General features: G+C 45.7%; 3 protein-coding genes and 1 pseudogene across 4 annotated transcripts in view; 3 read left to right on the top strand and 1 right to left on the bottom strand.

The window, feature by feature from the left end:
• Window positions 1-7955, top strand: part of LOC105303161 (serine protease 41-like) — a 12215-nt gene extending 4260 nt beyond the window's left edge. Inside the window, exons 2-4 of the mRNA XM_011376630.2 lie at window positions 253-633; window positions 6882-7027; window positions 7416-7955. Coding sequence (XP_011374932.1) covers window positions 253-633; window positions 6882-7027; window positions 7416-7652 — 764 coding nt within the window. The 3' untranslated portion in view covers window positions 7653-7955. The remainder of the gene's footprint in view (window positions 1-252; window positions 634-6881; window positions 7028-7415) is intronic.
• A 1073-nt stretch (window positions 7956-9028) lies between these two features.
• PRSS33 (protease, serine 33) lies at window positions 9029-12561 on the top strand. 2 transcript variants are annotated; one of them, XM_011376609.2, is made up of 7 exons: window positions 9029-9067; window positions 9676-9764; window positions 10145-10171; window positions 10327-10489; window positions 10672-10943; window positions 11166-11335; window positions 11537-12561. In XM_011376609.2, exons 2-7 carry the CDS (start codon window positions 9719-9721, stop codon window positions 11693-11695), a joined length of 837 nt encoding a protein of 278 aa, XP_011374911.1. In that variant the 5' UTR covers window positions 9029-9067; window positions 9676-9718; the 3' UTR covers window positions 11696-12561. The 2 variants fall into 2 exon arrangements, with proteins under 2 accessions (XP_011374911.1, XP_023376990.1); XM_023521222.1 differs by lacking the exon at window positions 9029-9067 and having other exon boundaries at window positions 9385-9764.
• Window positions 12562-14815: 2254 nt separating this feature from the next.
• On the top strand, window positions 14816-24857 carry ELOB (elongin B). Its single transcript, XM_011376607.2, has 4 exons — window positions 14816-14956; window positions 15066-15200; window positions 16451-16556; window positions 24245-24857. Exons 1-4 carry the CDS (start codon window positions 14954-14956, stop codon window positions 24355-24357), a joined length of 357 nt encoding a protein of 118 aa, XP_011374909.1. The 5' UTR covers window positions 14816-14953; the 3' UTR covers window positions 24358-24857.
• On the bottom strand, window positions 17408-17516 carry LOC111730077 (annotated as a pseudogene).
• Window positions 24858-24860: the final 3 nt, after the last annotated feature.

The following is a 24860-nucleotide window of genomic DNA, read 5'->3' as shown; positions in this document are numbered from 1 at the left end:
TTGTTTGGTTGGTTTGTTTGTCTGCTCGTTGTTAGGATGTGACAGGCTGGTTAAGTGGCTGGCCAGATCAGACCCCGGGGGCGGTGGTCGGGGAGGCGTGGGAGGGGGAGGCACCCTCCTGTCCCATCCCCATCCCCATCTCCAGGTTCTGGGGCTTTTGCTTCAGCCTCTCTGAGTTCTCACTTTTCTTCACTGGACACTTTGTCCTTTAAGAAGAATGAAGCTCATGGTGTTCAGGATGAGCCCTAGTAGCATCCTGGGCAGTCTCCACTCAGGGAGTGGGCTGCAGGTGTGCCCAGGTGGCACACCCTCCACTAAGGTCCCTGACTGCTCTCTCCTTTCCTGCCAGGCACAGGGATCCCTCGGAATGGATGGTTCAATTGGGTGAGCTGTCTGCCAAGCCACCTTTCTGGAACCTGCGGGCCTTCTACCATCGTTACAAAGTGCAGGACATTTTTATGCACCCCTATTTCAGGGGGTTTTTACTCAATGACATTGCTCTGCTGAGGCTGTCCTCCTCTGTCACCTACAATAAGTACATCAGGCCCATTTGTGTTCTGGCCTCTTCCGCCGACTTCCAGAACCGGACTGACTGCTGGGTGACCGGCTGGGGGCAAATCCGTGAGGATATGGGTGAGGCTGGGGACAGATAGGAGGGAAAGATGGAAAGATGGAGGCATTATCCTCCCTTTGCAGTTGTACCAGCCCCTACCTTGGTCTATGTATGGGCCCCTTTGTGGTCCCCGCTCAGCATTATCTCCCCACCTGCTGTCCACTCCTTCTTCCCCTGAAAGGGTAGGATTTTCTGTACCCACACGCAGTTCTCTCTCCCACCCAGAGACTGTGAACCAGAAGCCAAAGTTAAGAGGGGGCCAGCTTCCTCCAGGCCATGTCCCCCAACCTGCAGGTGTCTGGGAGTTTTGGGGGTGGAGTTTTCAGAAAGGACTTAGGCATTTGTTTTCTTAAATTAAGATTTAATTCACAAACCATAAATTTTACCATTTTAAAGTATATACAATTTAGTGGTTTTTAGTATATTCACAGAGTTGTGGACCATCACCACCATTTAACTGCAGAACATTTCATCATCTCAAAAATGAAATCCCATACTTATTAGCCATTATTTCCCATTTCCCATTGCCCTAGGGCCATAGCCCCTGGCAGCCTCTAATCTGCTTTCTGTCTCTGTGGACTTACCTATTTTGGACACTTCATATAAATGCAGTCATAAAGTATGTGGTCTTTTGTGCCTGGTTTCTCTCACTCAGTGTTATAGTTTCAAGGTTCATTCACGTTGTAGGATGTGTTTGTACTTCATCCTTTTGTGTGTGTATGTAGGGGGGCGGATTTCACCTTTTTCTTTTTCTGAGATTTCACATAGCATCAAACTAACCATTTTAGAGTATATGGTTCAGTAGCAGTTAGTACATTAGCAGTGTATAACCACGAGTCTTATCAAGCTCCGAAACATTTTCATCACTCCATAAAGAAATTCTATAACCATCATTGCCCATTATCTTCTCCCTCTAGCCCTTGGCAACCACTAACAAGATTTTGCTTCTATGGATCTACCTATTCTGGATATTTCATAGAAATGGAATCATACAATAAGTGATCTTTTGTGTCTGGCTTTTTTCACTGAGCATAATGTTTTCAAGGTTCATCCACATTGTAGTATGAATCAGAACATCATTCTTTTTCATGGCGATAATATTCCATTGTGTGGATAGACCATATTTTATTCATTAGTGGACATTTGTGTTATTTCTTCCTTTTAGGTATTGTGAATAGAGCTGCTGTGAACATTAGTATACAAATGATTGTTTGAATACCTTTTTCCAATTTTTCTGCATATATATTTAGGAGGGTGATTGCTGGGTTACATGGTAATTCAATGTTTAACTTTTTGAGGAACCAACAATGTTCCACAGCAGCTGCACCTCCTATTAACAATGAATGAGGATTATAATTTCTCCCCATTCTCCTCAACACTTGTTATTTTCCTTTTTTAATTTAATTTTATTTTTGGCCATCCTAGTGTGTGTGAAGTGATCTCTCATTGTGGTTTTGATTTGCTTTTCTCTAATGACTAGTTATGTTGAATATCTTTTCATGTGCGTGTTGGTCATTTGTGTGTCTTCCTTGGAGGAATGCCTATTCAAGTCCTTTACCTATTTTTAAATTGACTTGTCTTTGTTGTTGAATGGTCATGGTTTTTTACATATTCTGGATACTAGAATATATATCAGGTATATGATTTGCAAACGTTTTCTACCATTCTTTAGGTTTCTTTTCACTTTTTTTTGGCAGTGTCCTTTGATGCTTAATTTTCTTAAACTTTGAAGTCCAAATTATATATTTTCCTTTTGCTACTTGTGCTTTTGATGTCATATCTAAGAAATCATTGCCAAATTCAAGGTCATAAAGATTTACTCCTACATTTTCCTGAAGAGTTTTATTATTTTAGTGGTTATATTTATGTCTTTGATCTATTTTGAGTTGATTTTTGTATATGGTATGAGGAAGGGAGCCAACTTCATTCTTTTGCATTTGAACGTCCAGTTGTCCAAACATCATTTGTTGAAGGGACTATTCTTTCCTCCATTGAACTGTCTTGGCACCTTTGTCAAAAATGGATTTACCGTAGATGTATAGATTTATTTCTAGACTCACAATTCTATTCCATTGGTCCATATGTGTATCCTTATGCCACAACCTTATTGTTTGATCCCTGTAGATTTACGTTTTGAAATTGGGAAGTGTGAGTCTTTCAACTTTGTTCTACTTTTTAAACATTGTTTAGATTATTTGGAATCTAATATTTCATGTGAATTTTAGTATTAGCTTGTCAATTTTTGCTAAAAAAATCTATTGGAATGTGGCTAGAGATTACATTAATCTGTAGATTGCTTTGGGGGAGTATTGCAATCTTTTTTAAGTTTTATTTTTCAATTAGAGTTAACCTTCAAAATTATTTTATATTAGTTTCATGTGTACAGCATAATGGTTAGACATTTATGTAATTTAAGAAGTGATCCCTGTGATTACTCTTGTACCCACCTGGCACTATACATAGTTATTACAATATTACTGACTATATTCCCTATATTGTACTTCACATCCCTGTGACTATTTTGTAACTATCAATTTTTACTGCTTACTCCCTTCACTTTTTTGGAGTATTGCTATCTTAATAAGTCTGCAATCCATGAATACAACATATGTTTTCATTTATTTAGGTCCTCAGTTTCTTTCAGCAATGTTGTGTAGTTTTTCAGCACAAGTATCTTATCAGTTAAATTTATTCCTAACTATTTTTTTGATGCTATTGTCAGTGAAATTTCTTTTTATATTTTCTTTTGGAATTGTTCATTGGTACTATATAGAAATATAACTGACTTTTGTGTCTTGGATCCTGCAAATTTGCTGAATTAGTTTATTAACTCTAGTCCTTTTTCGTGTATTATGATTTTCTACATATAAGATTATGTCATTTGTGGATATAGTTTTACCTCTTCCTTTCTGATTTGGATATTTTATTTCTTTTTCTTGACTAATTTCCCTGACTAGAACTTCCAATAAAATGTTAAGTACAAGCGGCAAAAATTGGCATCCTTCTATTGCTCCTGTTCTTAGGGCAAAAGCTTTCAGTCTTTTACTATTTAGTGTAATGTTAACTGTGGGTTTTTCACATATTACCTTTATCATGTTGAGGAAGTTCCCTCTATTCTTAGTTTATTGAGTGTTTTTATAACGAAAGTGTGTTAGATTTTGCCAAGTGCCTTTCCTGCATCAATTAAGATGATTATGTGTTTTTTCCCTTCATTCTATTAATGTAGTGTATAATATGTTATATTGATTGATTTTCTTATGTTGAACCACCCTTGCACTCATGGGATAACTCTTACTTGGTCATGGTGTATAATTCTTTTAATATGCGGCTGGAATCGGTTTGCTAATATTTTGTTGAGGACTTTTGCATATATATTCATAAAAAGATACTGGTTTATAGTTTCTTTTTCTTTTGATGTCTTTGTCTGGGCTTTGGTGTCATGGTAATGCTAGTTTCATGGAATGAGTTAGGAAGTGTTCCTTATTCTTTTTTTGGAAGAGTTCCAGAAGGATCAGTGTTAATATCTTCAGGTGTTTGGTAGAATTCATCATTGAAGCCATATAGTCCATGGATTTTCTTCATTGGGAGGTTTCTGACTACTGATTCAAATCTCTTTACTTATTATGGGACTGTTCAGATTTTCTATTTTTTTCTTGAGTTTTTGTTTTCAAAAATTTATACATTTCCTTTAGGTTATATAATTTGTTGACATACAATTGTTCATAGTATTCCCTTATAGTCCTTATTTCTATAGGATCAGTAGTAATGTCCCACTTTCACTGTCAATTTTGTTGATCTTTCAAAGAACCAACTTTGGTTTTGTTGATTTTCTCTATTGTTTTTCTATTCCTTAGTTCGATTTCCTCCATTCCTCTATGTATTATATCCTTCCTTTTATTCCCTTTGGGTTTAGTTTGCTCTTCTTTTTCTAGTTCCTTAAGATGTAAGTTAGGCTATTTGAGATTTTTCTCCTTTTTTAATATAGGCATTTCCAGCTATAAATTTCCTTCTGAGAACTGCTTTTGCTGCGTGTCATAAATTTTGCCATGTAGTGTTTTCATTTTATTCATCTCAAAGTGTTTTCTAATTTTCCTTGTGATTTCTTCTTTGATCCATTGGTTACGAATGTTTTTTAATTTCTACATATTTGTGAATTTTTCAACTTTCCTTTTGTTATTGATTTCTAGCCTTAGTCCATTACGGTTGGAAAATATGTTTTGAATCATTTCAATTTTTTCTAGTTTGTTGCAGCTTATTTTGTGGCCTGACATATCATCTATCCTGGAAGGTATTCCATGTGCACTTGAGAAGGATGTATATTCTGCTGTTGTTTGGGTGGATTGTTCTGTATATATCTGTTAGGTCTAGGTAATTTATACTGTTTCTCAAGTTCTCTATTTTCTAATTGTTCTCTCTGGTTGTTCTATCCATTATAAAAGTGAAGTATTAAAGTCTCCAGCTGTTATTGTAGAACTGTGTATTTTCCCATCAGTTCTGTCAGTTTTGCTTAATATACTTTGGGGCTTCGTTGTTAGGTCTATAGATGTTTATAATTATATCTTCTTGACATTTGACGCTTTCATCTATATATGTCTTTCAACTCTTGTAACAAGTTTCGACTGAAAGTCTTTTTTTGTCTGACATTATTATAGCAAACTCAGCTCTTTTTTGGTTACTATTTGCGTGGAATTTCTTTCTACAACCTTTCACTTTCAACCTATGTGTGCCATTGGATCAAAAAAAAATTGTTTTGTAGATGTATATAGTTGGAGCCTGTGTTTTCTAATCCAGTCTGCCAATCTCTACCTTTAAATTGGAGTGCTTAATCCATTTATATTAATTACCAATAAGGAAGGACTTATTTCTACCATTGTTCTATTTGTTTTCTATATCTTGTCACATCTTAGTATATCTGTATCTATGCCTTATATATTTTTGTATCTTATTTCATCCTTTTGTGTTTTGTGATTTTTATCGGTGTGCTGTATTGATTCCCTTCTCATTTCCTGTTCTGTATATTGCTTAGTTATTTTCTTAGAGGCTGTCCTGGGGATTACAATTAACAACTTAAACTTATAACAATCTATTTTGAATTAATACCAAGTTAGCTTCAATAGCATACAAAAACTGTTCCTATACAGCTCTATTCTCCCCCTTTAAGTTATTATTGTCACAATTTACATCTTTATAAATTGTGTGACCATTAACAAAGATTTATAATTACTGTTTATACATTTGTCTTTTTAATTATATAGGAAAAAAGTTATAAACCAAAACTATAATGATACTGGCTTTTCTATTTACCTGTACCAGTGTTCTTTATTTCTTCCTATGGGTTTGTTACTGGTTAGTGTCCTTTCATTTCAGCCTAAAGGGCTTCCTTTCCCATTTCTCATAGGGTAGGTCTACCAATGATGACCTCTCAACATTTGTTTATCTGGGAATGCCTTAATCTCTCCTTAATTTTTTTTAGGCAAGGCGACCCTTGGTTGACCTCACAGTTTGCAAGGACCTTGTCAGCTTACGATCCTTTTTTTTTTTTTTTTTTTTTGACACCTACAGCACCTGGTCTTCCTAAGTCTCCTTAATTTTTTGAAGGGTAGTTTTGCCTGATATAAAATTCATTAACTGTTTTAGGCTTTCATTCAAATATGTCTTCCCACTGCCTTCTGGCCTCTGGAGTGTTTGAAAAGAGTTAGGCTGTTAATCTTGTTGAAGATTCTTTATACTTGATGTGTAGCTTTTCTCTTGCTGTGTACAAGAATTCTCCCTTTGTCTTTGTCTTTAGATATTTTGATGAAAATGTGTTTCGGTATGCATCTCCTTGTGTTTATCCTACTCGAGTTTGTTCAGATTCTTAAGTGTATAGATTCACATCTTTCATCAAATTTGGGAAGTTTTCGGCCTGGATCTTGCAGCTGCAGTATACTAATCATAAACAATTGCGGCTGTGTTAGTCTCACCTCCTGTGCATGCTAAGGTCTCTCCAGTGGCTTGAGCAGGGACTGTTATCTACATGCTTCAGATAGAGAATCCGAGTCTCAGGGAGCTACTGTAACAGCCTGTCCAGCCATTGGGGTCATTCTGTGATATTGGTCACATTTGTGATGTGCTGGGCTAGAGCAGCAGACTCATCAAGAGCAATGGCCCAAGCACTGTGGGTGCCCCAGGGACCCCCATCCCTATAACTCATATCATTTCTCCCAACCAGATGGCAGAGGAGAGGCTCAGGATGCTGTCTTTCTCTGTTCCCTCCACTCTCATGCAGAGCTGCCATCTCCCTACAAGCTCCAGGAAGTGCAGGTCTCCATCATAAACAACTCCAGGTGTAACCAAATGTTTCAACGGCCCAATAGAATCTGGGAAGACATGATTTGTGCTGGCTTTGAGAATGGCGGCCGCGATGCTTGCAGAGTGAGTGCCCCTGCCCCAACCAGGGCCTTGCTGGAACCAAGCACCACCTCTCTCAACCTTGAGCCTGAGAGCAACCCCCATGACCCCCACCAATCCACCCTCAGAGTTTATTCATGAGAAAATCATTGCAGCCTTTACTTATCCTGCCTGTAAAATAAGCTTCTCATTTTGCATTAATTGCACCTCCTTTGAATCTCATGTGAAACCCGAGGGGTAAAGACTATTGTCCCACTTTGCAGACACAGAAACTGAGGTCTGGTCACTTCCGGGGGGAGGAGTAGGGTTTGCATCCAACCTGCCCAGCTCCAAAGCCCTATGTGTTCTCCCGGCCTCTCCACTGGTCCCTCCTGCCCCACCCCAGGCCAGGCTTACCCATTCTTCTCCCCAGGGTGACTCAGGTGGACCCTTGACCTGCGAAGAGAATGGGCTGTGGTATCAGATTGGAATCGTGAGCTGGGGAATAGGCTGTGGTAGGCCCAACCGGCCTGGTGTCTACACCAATGTCAGTAGGTACTTCACCTGGATCCGGATGATCATGGCCCACAGCACACCCAGGCCAGACCCCTGCCCACTGCTGCTGCTCCTTGTTCTGCTCTGGGCTGCTCTCCTTGTGCAACTGGCCTGAGCACAGCTGAGCCTGTGAGGGTACAGTAGTTACTACAACACTGGGCACATTCACCCAGGGCTGTGGGCACCCCAGTGGCAGGACACTCTGCTAGATCAGGCTCTGGTCCCTTTCAGTGTCATTTGCTAATAAACACATGTGCATGTTCAAACTGATGCCTTGCAGAGCATTCCGTGGACTCAGGTGACTTCCTGGACACCCTCGTGGTCACCTGTGTCCCATTCACCCCAAGACCACTCCCTAACTCCTAAATCTTTTTCCACCCATCTGTACTATACAGGTTTGGGTTGCAAACAGCAGAACCCTCTTGGGTTCGTTCAACTAGAAAGATAATTTATGAAAGGACATTAGTAGCACCAGGAAGGCTGGGGTACAGTGGAGGAAAAACCCCTGAACACCCCACTTCTCATGCTGGTGTCCCCATCACACAGATGTCAGGGGTTCTTGGTCTTACTCTGGTCTCCCAAAGGCCAACCTGAGACCAGGACAGGGGTGTATTTTATTTGGGAGGTGATACCAAGAAGCCCTGGTGAGGAGGGAAACTGAGGCAGGGAAGGAAGAACCTGATGACATTTGCCTGAATGAGGAGGTTACTGTTGTGGGCAACTGAGTGAGGTGCAGTCCCATGGGGGCCCTCTGAAAAATCATGGAGAACGCAGCCCTGCATCGGGCCTCTGCAAGACAAGGATGCTCAGTGTGGGCACTTCTCTCCTGACTCCCATGGGTTGAGGGTGTCCTGAGGGCATGGGTGCTCCAAGCTGGAGCAGGCCCCCGTGAGAATGTCAGCACCTAGGGAGCTGCTGCAGCACCATACTGTAGCTTAGTGGTAGAAGATGGCATTAAGTGTGTCTGGCCCCTCATTGGGCTCCCAGAACCCAAACTCAGCATGGCCAAGGAAATAGGCCAGCTGGGCAGATTCAAGAGCACTTACTTGTTCAGGCAGATCTGAAATTTTACAAGATCCCAAAGTGCTGTGAGCTCAAGATGCACGAGGAGCTCTGGTTGCTGTAGATTCCTCCCTTCTGTTTCCTGGCTCACAGCTCCCCACTGTGGGGAGGCAGGTGGGGGAGTTGTCAGAAGGGGGTGCCCTCCTGGCTTCTGCCTTGCCCCTACAGCCACCCCTGACAACAGTGCAGGTGTGTAGGGGCACTGCACTTGGGCTTCATAACCTCAGGCAGCCCCGTAAGGCTGGAACTTCCCTTCCTCCTGTTACAATGAGAAAACTGATGTTCGGTGAGGTGACAGGACTGCTGGGGTCATGCAGCTCACAAAGGCTCCCGTCCAGAGAACACTTGGCCCAGGCCTGAGGTCTGGGTTCCATGTGGGGCCAGCCAAGCCGGAATTTCTGCACGGAACAATAGTGCTCAGATGCCCCAGCGACTGCAAGAAGCCAGGAGCCAGGGTCAGGTTTGGAGGTGAGCTGCCAAGGATCCTCTGGAGCTTCCTGGCCTGACCGCAGGCCCCCTCCCCCCACCCCCCCACCCTAGCTGAGTTGGGCCCAGGCTCTTGGCCCCAGTTCTCAGCACCTTGGCCCAAACCAGGCTTTTAAGAAATGCAGGTATCCTTTTCCTGCCACCTCGAAAGCACTGCTCAAAGCATCTTTGTTTGAGGCAGGACAGGTGAAGCTGAAGCCCCGCCCTGGCCTCCTTAATTATCCCCTCGCCAGGCCCCTACCCCTCCTGGCCCTTTAAGCCCCCACATCCTCCCCCAGTCCAGTCAGTAAGGAGGGTACCAGGCCGTGAAGGTGACAGCAGGGACCAGGGGCTTCCAGGGCAGGTGCGGGTAGCTGTCAGGCAATAGAGGATGGGGAAGGGGCCAGGTTCCAAGGCTCTCCTGGAGGTCTGGGGTGCCCAAATCTCTCAGGGGGATGGGGGGGCAGGGGTGGTCCTTGGGGTCTGGGCAGAGGGAAGCAGATAGAACCTGGGCCATGATAGGTCTGGGATCAACTAGGGTCTGAGTGAAGACAGAAGGGCCTCTGCGGGTGCCTAGTGCTCTGGGCTAGGACCTTGCCCTCTCTCTGCAGGCTCTCACCAGTGTCCAACCCCTGAGCCAGTCCTGAAGACAGAATGAAGGAGTCTTCCTGTCTCCGGGTCCTGCTCCTACTGGTACTGGGTGAGTGGAGGAGGGGAGGGGGCGGGCTATGAGTGCTGACTACAGGGACCTTGGCTAGTAGATGTCCCATCTCACCCCCTTCTGGCCTGGTTCCCCTAGAGCACTCCAGGGCATCCTAATCTTGGCTTCAGTGATTCAAGTTTTCTGTCACTAACCTTGGGTTCTCCAAACCCCGATGTGCTCATTTGCATAATGGGTATAAGTCCCCACCTCACAGTGCTCTGGGGAGGGTTAAATCAGGTAACAGACTGCACAAAATCCTGGCACCAGGTCAGTGCCATAAATGTTCCACCCTCCTTCTAATCTCTGACCTCCCTTCCCCTCACTCCCTTACCTGACACCAAATCCATAACCAATCTTTTCCCTGCTTCCTCCTCCAGGAGCTGCTAAGACGCTGGAGTCTGCAGGTCAGGAAGCCTTAGGGTCCCCACTCCACCCTGGGAGCCAACCCCTCCCTGACCTTGGCCCTTTGTCTCCTTGGTCCTTTGTCTCCCAGCCTCCACTCGCCTCTCAGGCCCTCGGTACTCTGCCCACCCTTTCCGTCCCCCTTGTCCTCTCGCAGCCTGCGGGCAGCCTCGTGTGTTCAGTCGGATTGTGGGGGGCCAGGACGCCCGGGCCGGAGAGTGGCCGTGGCAGGCGAGCATCCAGCACCGCGGGGCGCACGTGTGCGGCGGCTCGCTCATCGCCCCCCAGTGGGTGCTGACAGCAGCGCACTGCTTCCCGAGGTCAGCGGGCGGGCGCTGGGCGCGAGCAAGGGTAATACGCGGGTGTGGGGGGAACAAGGCCCAGGGAAAGCGAGAAACAACCTGGCAGAGGCGCTGAGACGGCGCGGGGAGGCTTCGGGAACTAGGGCACTACTAGGGTTGGTGGAGGGGCTGCTGTAAGTAGCCCCACTGTTGTCACACAGGCAGGCGCTGCTTTCTGAGTACCGCGTGCGCCTCGGGGCGCTGCACCTGGGTCCTGCCTCGCCCCGCGCTCTCTTGGTGCCCGTGCGGAGGATGCTGCTGTCCCCGGACTACTCCGAAGACAGGGCCCGCGGCGACCTGGCGCTGCTGCAGCTGCACCGACCCGTGCCCCTAAGCTCCCGAGTCCAGCCCGTCTGCCTGCCAGAGCCCAGGGCCCACCTGCCACCGGGTACTCTGTGCTGGGTCACTGGCTGGGGCAGCCTCCACCCAGGAGGTGAGGAGAGGTAGGGCACAGCGGCACTGGGGGAGAACCAGGAGTTCCCCCTTTAACTCCCTGCCGTGGAATCCCACCCCCCATTGCCTCACCCTGGGACCCTTTAGTCACTCAAACCTCTTCCCAGTCCTTCAGGTCAGATTCTCAGGTGCGACTCCTCCCACCCACCCCTGGTTACCCAGACCCTCTCTCATCTTTCATAAATCCCCCTTCTTCCCCTAGTGCCACTCCCGGAGTGGCGACCTCTGCAGGGAGTAAGGGTGCCATTGTTGGATTCGCACACCTGTGACCGCCTCTATCACGTGGGCACCAACGTGCCCCTTGCTCAGCACATAGTGCTCCCGGGGAATCTGTGTGCTGGCTACGTCCAGGGCCACAAGGATGCCTGCCAGGTGCGTGAAGCTGCCTGGAACCTCTGGAGTCCACACTCCCGTGTCCAGCACCCTACCTCCCTCGAACCCAGGACCCAAGAGGTACCCCTTCCAGGTTCAGTGTCCTGGCCCCCAACCCAGATGTACCACCTAAGGGACTGGAACCCTAGGACTGCCATAGTCTCCAGAGGGCCAGGATCTAAGGTTGCCTTTCTCCTACAGGGTGACTCGGGGGGACCCCTGACCTGCTTGAAGTCTGGGCGCTGGGTCTTGGCAGGCGTGGTGAGCTGGGGCAAAGGTTGTGCCCTGCCCAACCGCCCAGGTGTCTATACCAATGTGGCCATTTACAGCCCCTGGATTCAGGCTTGCCTCAGCCTTTGATGTGGTGACACTCACTGACCTGGAATCAGGTGCTACCTGGTACATCTTGGGACCTGCACATTCCCTCAACCCTGCCACTTCTGACTTGAGATTCAGAGGCCTGATAAAGCTAAGGGGCCATCTTTCCATCCATCTATCCATCCCCTGCCTCCTCCTCCTTGGGGCTCACCAAACCAGAGCTGCCAGCCCCCCTCCAGGAGCCTCCCACGTGTCAGGGTCTCAAACCCCTACTTTCCCCTTCCTGTTCATTTATCCTCTACAGCTCCAGCCAGGGCTTGGGCTGAATACTCAGAGATAGGCAAGTAAGCTAGTGCCCAGCCTGGCCTGTGTGCCCCTTTTTTTTCTGGAGGAACCCAGGGAGGTTCAAAGTGTGGAGGGATTTAGTGCCAAGATTCAAAGTGTGGAGGGATTTAGTTCTCCCATCACTAGCTTTGAAGATGGTAGGGAGAGGGTGTGTCACGTGGCAAGGAACTGCAAGCAGCCTCCAGGAGCTGAGGGCAGCCCTGGCTGACTTTAGGAAGAGGGAAACCTCAGTGGTACAATCGCAAGAAACTGAATCTGGCCAACACCCGACAGAGCATGGAAACAAACTTTCCCCCTAGCATCCAGATGAGAGCCCATCAGGTCAACCCAGCTGAGTCCACCCAGACTTTCAGCCCCCAAAACTGTGACTTAATAAATTTGTCTTGTTTTAAGTTGCTGTTTGTAGTCATTGGTCACACAGCAAGAGGAAATAAATCTAGATTTTACCCACTGCAATGGAGGTACCTGGGAGTGGGGTGGCCTCCACCAGGCACAGGAATAAGGGCCACCTGGCATCATAACCTCTGCCCAAGAGGCGCAAGGAGCCCTTGGGCAGGCCTGGCTGGAGTTTCTGCCTTCCTGTTACCCCATCATTCCTGGAGTAAGTCTGGGGCTGTACCCTAGTCTTGGCCAGAACCTCCAGGCCCAGGACTCCCCCACACACCTGTGTCTGGAGACCAGCCTAGACCCTTTACAGCTCCCTGCCCACCTTCATGTACCTGGGACCTGCCATCTTCTCATTTCTAGGCCAAGGATCACCCATCCCTGTAGACAGAGCTCAGTTTCTAGAACTGCTGAAGGAACAAGAAACTTCAACCTCCTTGGCCTTCACTGTCCACACCCCACTCTCCCTTCCCTCTCCCTCCTCAGCTGCAGAGTATCTAAAGCTTCCAACTCTCTGTACACAAAGATACTGAGATTCATAAGGAAACCTTAAGCCGAGGACTTACCCCACCAATTATGTGTCCACTGCCTCCTGACTCAGGGGATGGAGCCCAGGTGGAGGTCAGCCAGGAGCTGGCCTGCCAGCAGGGAGCCAGGGCTGCCTTGAGGTGCAGGGAGGGAAGAGTCACAGGAGGGGAAGGGACTTCAGAGGGCTCCTGAGGAACCAGAGAGTAGAGGTCAAAAATAACTACGGTTGAAGTTTATGAAATATTTATTGAGCACTAACTCTTGAAGAGACTCATAAACTTTAGAAACGGTTATTCTTTCATCTGGAAGAGGAAACTGGGCCTCGGTGAGATTACTGCCCAAAGCTGCACAAGCAGCACTGGAGCAAGGACTTGAATACCAGCTGGTCAGAGCCCAGAGCCTGTGTGGTTAGCCACCAGCTTGATTCAGGGCCAAGATGTGGTCCGTGGTCATGAAAGGTAGTCATGTAGCTGGAATCTGCAGCTGGGGAAAACCACCGTGAGCCACATTCCCTGGCCAATAAGAAACAATGAGTGGACAGAACCATAATCACGCGAGATAAGTGGGCCCAAGAAAAGTTTCTAAAGTTACACATGCACATTAAAAAGGGCTGTCCTATAATTAACTTGTCTCATTATCATAGTAAAATACTCCCCTAGGTGGAGATTTAAGATGCTAATGAGACATGCCACACATGAAGCAGCATGTAGATACACTGCGCAGGACCCGCCTCAACATACTCTGTAGAGGAAGAAAAGAGAAAGAGATGGCCCCCCAATCACAAGAGCCTATAAAACCGCTGTACCTATAAACTTTGGGGAGCCACATCCATTCTCTTTCAGAGTGCACTCCCTTGGTGCATCAAGCTCTTGCTTTAATAAATCTTTTTCTCTGCAAAATTGTTTCGCCCACTCTCTTGATTTCTGTCCTGAGAGAGGCAAGGACACCTGCCCCCGTTACAAAGGCAGCAGCATCTTCAGATTTCGCTCACCTTCAAGAATTCTCAAACTGCAGCCCCACAACTGCAAAGCTGTTTGATGTCCAGGGCTATCCACTGGCTCAGCTCTTGCTGGGTGCCACAGCATGCCTCCCCTGACAAACATCAGCAACAGCCAGCTGAGGCTCTTCCTCTCCCAAGGAGTGGTTAAGTGAGAGAAAAGCCTCCATCCCTCGCACTAGCGTAACTACAATTTGGGGTGACACAGGACAGTGACCAACATCCAAAGTGGAAGGCCTAGACTGTAGAAAGGTGGCTAAACAAGGAAATCAAGTCTACAAGCCTTTCCAGAGCCTAAGCAGAACAAGGCTCGGAGGTGGGCAGGTGCCCAAGGCCCCTGGGACCAGGGGGTTTCTCTTTCCTCCTCCTTGGTAGGAGAGCGTCAACTTCGGCCATGCCAAATGCGTCTTCCCAGGAAGTTCGCCTGGTCCACTCCCTAACACCAACAAAAGTTCCCTACAGACCATAAAGCCTCTCTGAACTAGAAACAATCCTTATACCCAAGGCTGCACACTCCTTACACTCCTCAAAATGGCCGCCAGGAAGCCTCAGAATCATGAGTCAGACCTCTCAATATGGCAGCCCAGGTCTCACTGAGATGCGAACGTCTTGCCTCCCCGATGACCAAGATGCACATCATTCATTTACCCTCCCTGAGATGTAGAGGTACCCTACGCTGATGAAGGTAGTCCCCGATATTCCGAAAAGGAGGCTGGGTTTACGCCCGCGTCTCGCTCGCGAGCACCTCACCTTTGCCACTTCCAAGCTAGCGCACCACCTCCGCGTTCCCCCCACCCCCAGCTCCGCCCTGCCCCCCGACTCCCACCACCTCCGCCACCATGCCAACCCGAGCTGCCCCGCGCCACGGCGCCAAGATGGCGGCCGGACCTTGGGAGTGAGCGACTCGCTTACGGATCGTTTAAAATGGAGGCCACTGGGGCGTGGCCGCCAGGCGCAGGGCACGCTGGGGGGCAGCGCGCGGTCCGCCGGGAACGGGGCGGAGCGCGGTCGCGCCGGCGCGTCGAGTGGTAGAGGCAGCTGCTGAGATGGTGAGCGGGTGCGGGGGGAGGGGCGCTGGTCCGGGGCCGGGGGCGGCGGGGGCGTCGGGCCGCGCGGGGGGGACTGGGCTCCGCGCTCACGCCGGCCCGCCACCCCTAGGACGTGTTCCTTATGATCCGACGCCACAAGACCACCATTTTCACGGACGCCAAGGAGTCGAGTACCGTGTTTGAGCTGAAGCGTATCGTCGAGGGCATTCTTAAGCGGCCTCCTGACGAGCAGCGGCTGTACAAGGTGCGGCCCCGCCGGTTTCAGGCGGGCGGGGGCCGGGCAAGGGCCTGGGCTGGGGCTGGGGGTGGGCGCTGCCCAGAACCTGAGCCTGGCCGTGGGCTCACAGCGATCGCGTCGTTGATGTAAACAGTGGCGGCCGCCGCGGGTCGAATTCCCCTCGTGGAGCCGTTGTTGGGACTCGGGAAGATGAAGCGCCGATAGCGCTCGCTACACGGGAGGTATCGACTAAGAATGGCATTAAAATCGCCCTCCAGGCCCTGTGCTGAGTGCAGAGGGCCAGCGTCGCATCTGATCCCTACAACGGCCCCCTGGCAACGTGCTGGCTCTTGACATCGTTGCTGTGTAGTTAAGGAAACTGAGGTTCGCGAGGTGGCCACTTAACAGCCAAGATTTGATCCCGGTGCCCGTAATCTTCTGTAGGCCCATCAGAATCACACTGCACCGCCCCCCCAACCCCGACACTCTTTGATGCAAAGAAAGGGAGAGTGTCAGGATGAGTCAGTTTTTGCCAGTTCTTCACCTAACAACTATAAGTCCCCAACTTGCCAATGCTCTAAAAGCCTGCCTCCCTGTTCACTGCTTAGGAACTGGCTGTAGTTACCCATCAAGGATAGCTTGGGAGTTTGGGTTTTCTCTGGGGAATCCGGTGTGTCAACCCTTGATTGAAGTTTCTGGCAGTGGGAGGTCTCTCACCTAAGTGCATTGATTTAATTTTTGGCTGGAAACTAGAAAACTGATCTTTCACTCTCCCTTGGTCTCTAAAGGCCTTTTCTTCCTGATACATACTGGGGCTTCCCTGATAAGGACCCTTCCCACTGGCTGTGCTATTCCTTCACTCGCTGAAACAACCCAGCTACCCTGTGAGTTGGGAATTCCAATAATTCTCATTTTACAGTTAAGGAAATTTCACATCAAAAAGATAACTGTCCAAGGGGCAAAGCTAGGATTCAAACCAGGTCTGCCTGTGGCCAGGTTGGGTCACTGGCTTCTTCACTTGCAGTTCAGGCTGGGGTGGGGGGTGGGGATGGGGTGGGGAGCAGATTCCAGAGCCCTACCCTGGGAAGTTCTGATTTGGAAAATCTTGAGTGTAGCCCTGGAAACTGTGTTTGATAAACTCTGGGGTGGTCCTGGGCCCTACTTTGGGCTGTCTCTCTTACCCCTTCTGACTTCCAGTGTAGTTGCTGACCAAAGAAGTCTTTAGGGCTTGATCCTCCTGGGGCTTCTCCTGAGACCTTGCTTGCCTCTTTCCTCAGGATGACCAGCTTCTGGATGATGGCAAGACACTGGGTGAGTGTGGATTCACCAGTCAGACAGCGCGACCGCAGGCCCCAGCCACTGTGGGGCTGGCCTTCCGAGCAGGTGAGAAGGGCAGCCAGGCAGGGTGGAAACAGCCAAAGAAAGAGATTGTCAGGGATCCTGCAGTTTTTCCAAGTCTCTAGGACAGTGTCTTCCCAGTATACAAACATCAGGCAATATCTTGTGACAATGTATTTATTTCCCTCACAAACAAAAAAAGAGAAGCAAACAAGATGCTTGAAGAAATGGAAGCCTAGTTCATGAAGGATTCAGAGATCCCTAGTCATGATACCAGGTTACCTTTACAGAGGACTTTTCCTTTTATTCCCATACCCCCATTCTCCTCTCTGGCAAATATCAGCTTGTTCTCTAGATCTGTTGTTGTTTCTGTTTTGTTTATTCATTTTTTTTTGTTTTGTTTTTATTTAAAGCGTTCATGGATGAGTGAAATCTTGGTATTTGTTTTTTCTCTGACTTACTCCACTTAGTTATTTGTATCTTCCATTTCTTCAATGTCTTCTGGTTCTCAAAGTACAGATCTTTCACCTCTTTGGCTAAATGTATTCCTGAGTATTTACATTTTTGAAGTAAATGGGATTGTTTTCTTAATTTCTTCTGATCGTTAATTATTGGTATATAGAAATTCAACAGATTTTTTTATATTGATTCTGTATTCTGTGACTATACTAAATTTTTTGGTGAAGTCCTCAGGGTTTTCTTCATATAGTATCAGATCATTTGCAGATAATGAGAGTTTTACTTGTTCTTTTCCAGTTTGGATGCCTTTTATTTTTCTTGTGTGATTGCTGTGGCAAGACCTTTCAGTAGGTTGAATAGAAGTGGTGATAGGTGGCATTCTTGTTTGTTTTGTTCCTGATCTTAGAGGAAAAGCTTTCAGCCTTTTTTTTTTTAATTGCCTACAGCACCTGGTATTCTCCCATCCAAGTACTAACCAGGCCCGACCCTGCTTAACTTCCAAGATCAGATGAGATCGGGCACGTTCAGGGTGGCATGGCCATAGAAGCTTTCAGCTTCTTAACTTGAAAATAAAAAGGAAGGCCTTTCAAAGTAAGAGACAAGAAGCATTTATTTGAGATGGAAAAAAAAGCTATTTGGGAAGCTTTGATTCGTGCAGAAGCTCAAATAATGTTCTGATTAGGAGACAAAGGCAATGGGTATTTATAAGAAACAGGAGAACGATTATATCAATAGGAGGTATTTCTGTTGGTGCAGGTAACATACTGATGTTAATTCTAAACAATGTTTTTAATTTTCAGTCCAGTAGTCATAATAAGTGCTTTCTTGTTATCTTTTCAAACAGTTCTTTGGGGTACAATGTTGCTTTGGGTCCATTCCAAAGGTTATTTTGCCTTAACATTCCAAAGATTTGAAGTTTAAGACATGAAAGGCAGCTCCCCTGGCATGGCAGCTTTGGCTCCTTCTTACAGTGGCTCCATTTACTTTATTTTTGACAAGCTTTCACCATTGATTGTGTTATTAGCTGTGGGTTTGTCATATATAGCCTTTATTATGTTGAGATGTTTTTTCTTTACCCACTTTGTTGACAGTTTTTGTTATAAAAAGGTGTTGAATTCTTTCAAAATGCTTTTTGTGCATCTATTGAGATGATATGGTTTTTATGCTTTATTTTGCTAATGTGATATATAGGTTGATTGGTTTACAGATGTGGAACCATCCTTGCATCCATGGTATGAATCCTACTTGGTCATGTTGTATAATCCTTTCATGTATTGTTGAATCTGGTTTGCTAATATGTTGTTGAGAATTTTTACATCTATGTTCATCAAGGATATTGGCATGTAATTTTCTTTTTTTGTGATGTCTCTGGTTTGGAATCAGGGTAATGCTGGCTTCGTAGAATGAGTTTAGAAGCATTCTTTCCTTTCAGTTTTTTGAAATAGTTTAAGAAGGATAGGTATTTATTATTATTTGAATCTTTGGTAGAATTCACCTGTGAGGCCATCTGGTCTTGGACTTTAATTTGTTGGGAGTTTTTTGGTTATTGCTTCAATTTCATTGCTAGAAATTAGTCTGTTTAGATTTGTGTTTCTTTCTGGTTCAGTCTTAGAAGGGTATATACTTCTAGAAATGTATCCATGTCTTCTAAATTGTTGAGTTTGTTGGCATATAATTGTTTGCAGTATTCTTTAATGATTCTTTGTATTTCTGTGGTGTTGGTTGTACGTTCTATTTCATTTATGATTTTATTTATTTGGGTCCTCTCTTTTTTCCTTGATGAGTTTGGCTAAAGGTTTGTAAATTTGGTTTATCTTTTCAAAGAACCAGCTCTTAGTTGTATTTATCTTTTGTATTGTTTTTTAAATTTCTATTTGGTTTATTTCTGCTCTGATCTTAATCATTTCCTTCTGTTTACTTTGGGTTTTGTTGTTCCTTTATGTTTAGAATTATATTGTTTATTTGGGAATGTTCTTGTTTTTTTAGGTAGGCCTATATTGCTGTGAATTTTTCTCTTAGAACTGCTTTTGCTGCATGCTAAGTATTTTGAGAAGTTGTGTTTTCATTATCATTTGTTTCAAAAGTTTTTGATTTTTTTTGTTTCATTTCTTCTTTAATACTTCTGTTTAGTAGCCTGTTCTTTAGCCTTCACATATTTATGTTTTTTCCAGTTTTCTTCCTATAGTTGATTCTAGTTTCATGCCATTTTGGTTGAAAAAGATGCTTGATATGATTTCAGTCTTCTTAAATTTATTGAGGCTTGCTTTGCGGCCTAATATATCATCTGTCCTGGAGAATGTTGCATGTGCACTATGGGAAAAATGTGTGTTCTGCAGTTTTGGGTGAAATGCTCTAATAATATCTATTAAGTTGATCTGGTCTAATGTGACATATAAGGCAATTGTTTCCTTATTAGTTTTCTGTCTAGATGATCTATTTATTGATGTGAGTAGAGTATTAAAATCCTGTACTATTATTTTATTATTATGGAGTTTTTTCTTTATGTCCATTAATAAATTGCTTTATATGTTCAGGTGCTACTATTTTGGGTGCATAGATATTTATGATTGTTATATCCTCTTCTTGGATTGACCCCATTATAATTATGTAATGTCCTCCTTTGTCTTTTTTTTTTTTTTTTTTTACATTTTTTTAAAAGTCTTTTTGTCCGATATGGGTGTTGCTACCCAGCTTTCTTTTCATTTCTATATGTGTGGAGTACCTTTTTCTATTCCTTCACTTTCAGGCTGTATGTGTTTTTCAATTTGGAGTCTTGTAAGCAGCATATAGATGGGTCATGTGTTTTTAATGCATTTAGCCACCCTACTTTTATGGGAGCATTTACTCCATTTCCATTTAAAGTAATTGATAAGTATGTACTTATTGCCATTTTGTTGTTTTTTGGTTGTTTTTATAGTTGTCTGTTCTGTTCTTCTCTGGAACTCTTCCCTTGTAGTTTGCTGTTTTTCTTTAGCGTTTTCTTTGGGTTCCTTACTCTTTGTTCTTTTGTGTATTTTTTGTAGGTTTTTGGTTTCCGGTTACCATGAGGTATATGTATATCACAGCAGTCTATTTTAAGGTCTTTAAGTTCAAATGTATTCTGTAAGGACTATATTTTTATTTCTCCACGCTTTATGTTATTGATGTCATGGTTTACATATTTTTGTGTTGTACATCTTCTACTTATTGTAGTTTGAATTGTTTGATACCTTTTTTTAACTTTCGTAGTAGCTTTTGATATGTGTTTTGCTGCATTTATTAACATTTAGCTCACCTGTGAGATATTTTTTCCTTCATATTTTCTTATTTCTGGTTATGGACTTTCCTTTTCTGCTTAAAGAAGACCCTTTAATGTTTCTTGTAAAGCTGGTATAATGGTGATGAACTCCTTTAGTTTTTGCTTGTTTAGGAAACTCTATTTCTACTTCAATTCTGAATAACCCTGCTGGGCAAATTATTTTAGATTGTAGCTTCCTTTTTTCAGCATTTTAAAGATGTCCTGTAAAGTTGCCGCTGAGAAATCAGCTGATAGCCTAATGGGGTGTATGTAATTCATTGTTTTCCTCTTGCTTCCTTCAAGATTGTCTCTTTAATTTTTTCCATTTTAATTACAATAGGTCTTGGTTTGGGTCTCTTTGGAACTCTTGTTTGGAACTGTTTTTTTCCTGGACCAGGATGTGTTTCCTTTCCCAGGTTAGGAAAGTTTTCAGCCAGTTCCTTTCTCTTTCTTCTCCTTCTGGGATCCATATAATTTGAATGTTTGAGCACTTGATGTTATCTCAGAGGTCCCTTAAACCATCCTTGTTTTTTAAATTCTTTTTGCTGTTTTGATTGGTTGATTACTTCTAGTTTGTATTATAGGTTGCTAATCCATTTTTCTGTATTAGCTTCAGTAATTATATCCTTCAAGTCTACATATTTTTTTTTTTATTATATCTTATAACTCTTTGTTGAAGTTCTGAGTTCCTCTATTCCACTCTCAAGTTTGGGGTGCATCCTTATGACTTTATTTGAATTCTTTATCTGGCAAATTACTTGTCTCCATTTCCTTAGGGTTTGTTTTTTTTTTCATTCATTTAAGAGATATTTTTCAGCCTTTTATTTTGTTTGACATTCCATGTTTGTTTACATGAATAAGATAAAATAGCTGTCTATCCCCGTCTTGTAAAAGTGGCCTTAAGTAGGCTGTGTGTGCTGCGTGGTTTTGGCAGGTTGGCAGGAGGCACCTGGGGCACTGGGTCACTGAGCCAGAGTGGTTTTTGGTGGGAAAGTGCGTATAGTGATGCCCTGTTGATCCTGCTTGCTCCTTTTGTTCAGGGTTGAAATGGGCTCAGGTGGTGTCTAGGAACACACTGCAGGGACCTTGCAGGTGGGCCAGAGCACCTTGCCCACCCTGTGGAGGTGTGGAGGGTGACGTAAACAACTGCAGGGAAACAACTGTGGTGCCTCCAACCTTGTAGAATTCCCAAATCTCTGGAGAGCTCCAGTGGCTCCCCACCATTCTCTATAGAGTCTCTCTTTTGTTCGTTGTACAGAAAGTGGTCTAGTGCAGAAGTGATATATGTGTAGGCTTTCACCTGGGGTGCTGCCCAGTGGGGGCTGGAGTGGCTCCTGGCAGGGAGGCCAGCTGTTTGTGGTGATGCCCTGTTCCTGCTTGTTCTTTGTTGGGAGGCAAAAGGCTGGGTAGCCAAGAACACCCAGTGGTGATCCCGCAGGTAGGCCAAAGCATCTGTGAAGAGCTCCCTACTCTGTCAAGTATAGGAAATGTAAATAATGGTGCTCACTAGTTCTTCTGAGAAGAGTTCCCACAGCTCTCAGAAGGCTACTGTGGCTTCCCAGCATTGCTTCTCAGCTTTCTCTATTTGGTCTCTTTCCCTTATTTAGCTGTTCATTCAGCCCTCATTTGTCTCACAGGAGTAATTGCTCTCTACATGTGTATATTTGAGTTTGCTCATGGGAGTTCAGCTTCCACCTTTACTGCCACCATCTTGGACCTCATAGAGGCCTTATTGAGTACCTGTTCCTGTGCTCTGCATTTTATTTTGGATATACCATCTGATCCTCTTGATAGCCCTGGGAGTTAAGCTCTGCCATTCCTATTTTGGAGACTTGGACACTTGAGGCTTGCCAGTAGTTATGTGGGGAGCCATGGTTCAGATGCAGGCTGTTAAGACTTTTCCTGAGCCAGACACTGCCAGGCACTGTATTTGCAGTGTATCACTTAATTCCCCAGTACCTCTGTACAGGCCAGACTTGTATGATGTTCATTTTAGGGCTGAGCAAACTGCACCTGGGAAGTAGGTCACTTTCTAGGACTGCCAGATCTAGGATTCAGATCCAGGTCCTCCTGCCTGCCCCAGAGCCTGTACTCGTCAACTATGCACCAGCACCACCCTGCCCAGAGTTTAGAAACCTAGTGGTTGGGGTGGTGTACCTCCCTCCAATATACCCCCATCTTCTCCCAGGAAAACGAGATTTAAATTTTATTCTTTGTCTTGGGAAATTTAACCAGGGGTCTTAAAATATTTTCACAGCTGTGGACCTAGGGGCCTTGTGGATGGCTGCGTAAACTTGAATGAAGCTACAAGGAATTGTTTTTTGGCTTTCTAGAAGAAAACATAGCAAAGACTAATGAGGGAGTGTACTTTAGCCACACTTTTCAGTTTGATAAGGATAACTGCTAAACCTCAGCAGCTGTGTCCTCAGGCAGCTACTTCACAACCTGTCCCTCCTGGCCTGGAGTTCCCATCTCCATAAAGGGATGTGATACTAGGGCCAGCCTCACAGCCAGGCAGCTTAAGCCCCTACACACCCCAGCCCCCAGCCTTAAGAGTGCTCAGCAAACGGAAACCTTGGGGGCCTTTATGTGGGTTCCCACTGACCTTCATAGTGACGCTGAGGCAAGTGTAGAGCTGGTGCGGACTTTGTACAAATCAGACCCTGTACAGGCATGCCCTTCTGAAGGGCACAGGTGAGGGCTAAAAGCTCATCTCTTATTTTGCTTCCTAAGCCAGGGCTCGGCAGCATTCTCCTAGAGGATGTGCCCCTTTCTCATTTGAACAAAGGCACCCTGTAGGCTTGCAGCATCTCTTGGAAGATGTTGATAGACCTGTTTTACAGATAGATGGTAGGGGCCACAGTGTGCACTATGGACTGGCTACTCTTGGCTTCTCCCACGGGTGAAAATGCACTTCTGGGTGGGTAGTTGTTTCCTTGTGCAGCTTGTAGAAGGAAAAGACACCCCAAACTGATTTCAGTTAGGGAGATGACAGTGTTCACATGTTAAATGTCATCATCCAGACTATTTCACGAGTGGGAAAGATGGAGATAATTTTTGTCACTGTGGATTTGTGGCTTGAAAGATTAGTAAGTTAAGCTAGTCAGATGTCTAAACTTCAGTTGTATTGATATTTGGGGCTGGAGCATTCTGTGTGAGTTGTTTTGTGCATTGCAGGATGCTTAGCGGCATACCTGTCCACTACCAGAGGTGGCCATATACCCCCATTAGATAGTATTTGCAGCCTTCTACCCAAAGTTATGACAGCCCAAACTGTTGCCAGACATGACTTACTTTCCCTGGGCTGCCTAATCAATTGAGAACCCTGAGCCAGGTGAAGGGAACAGTCTCCCAGAAGGAAAGCACAGGAGAAAAGTGTGGCTGATTAACTTGTGCTGAGGTGACAGCAGGAACAGTGAAGGCCTTTTTGGAGCCAATGTTTTAGCGGGGAAAGCAGCTGGTAAAAAGAAACAGGGTCCTTTCAGCTAGTGGTTAAGTGCTCCCAAGGCAACGACCAGGGCTTTGGGATGCTGAATGCTTGCTTATATGCAGTGGCTGGGAAAGGTTTCTCTAAGGTGGTGAGTTGAACCCTGTCACTGCATAGCAGGCTGAGGACCAAAATGTAAAGGCCTTGTGGCAGGAGATGTGAGAACATAATGGCAAGGATTTAATATTTTATTCAGAATATATTGGAAGGTTTTAAGCAGAGATGAAAGAGAATCTTTTGTTTTGTTTTTTAAAAAATCACTGCTTGGTAGAGAGGGGATGTGAAGGGAACAAGATGGGTCCCGAGGGTGAGGAAAAGGATGGCCAGGCAGGGTCAGGTTTGCCCTGTAGAGGTGGGAGACATTCCAGTAGAGCCACTGGTCCCAGGCAGTTGGTTAGGGAGGTCATGGCTATGGAGAAGACTCACTTTGCCTGGGTAGGTGTTTGCCTAGAGGTCCTCAGAAGCTAGAGGTGGCAGTCCCCTTCTAGTTCTTTCTATTCTCCTCTCTAGATGATGCATTTGAGGCCCTGCGCATCGAGCCCTTTTCCAGCCCACCAGAGCTGCCTGACGTGATGAAGCCACAGGACTCAGGAAGCAGCGCCAACGAACAAGCCGTGCAGTGAGAGGGCCTAGGGCCCACCCTCCAGTGCCCCATTCCTGCCAATAAAAAATTTGGGTGTCTGCCTGGTTGCTGCCTCTTTCTCTGCACCCTCTCCTGATTCCAGGCATCACGCTCACCAGGATGGGGCCCACTCCCTGCAAGGCTCCTCAGCCTCGTGCTTGCCAGGGGGCCCAGCAGTACACCCCCATCCCAGCCTGCCCCTCAAAGGCCATGGGCAGAGGACTGAGGAAGCTACAGCCCCAGCCCCAGGTTACCCTTTCTGTTCAGCCTGCTGTGTTCACAGTGCCCCCTACCCCCAATACACACTGGCTCCGGATCAGGTGCCTCTTGTCCTGCCTGCTCAGAGGAGGGGAACAAAAGTGTAAGCCAGAGCCAGGGTGTTGGCTCTTAGGCGGGGGCGCGTTCTATAGGGAACCTACACCTGGGGCTGCAGTCAGTAAAGAGCAGCTCTTCTCCCTGCCCTTCTCCACTCCTAATAAACTACAGATAATAGAAATGAGACTC

The sequence above is a fragment of the Pteropus vampyrus genome, unplaced genomic scaffold (assembly GCF_000151845.1).
Source record: "Pteropus vampyrus isolate Shadow unplaced genomic scaffold, Pvam_2.0 Scaffold300, whole genome shotgun sequence".
NCBI classification, from domain to species: Eukaryota; Metazoa; Chordata; class Mammalia; order Chiroptera; family Pteropodidae; genus Pteropus; species Pteropus vampyrus.
Note: the sequence above shows the minus strand (reverse complement) of the source record. Positions and strands in the feature narration are given on the sequence as shown.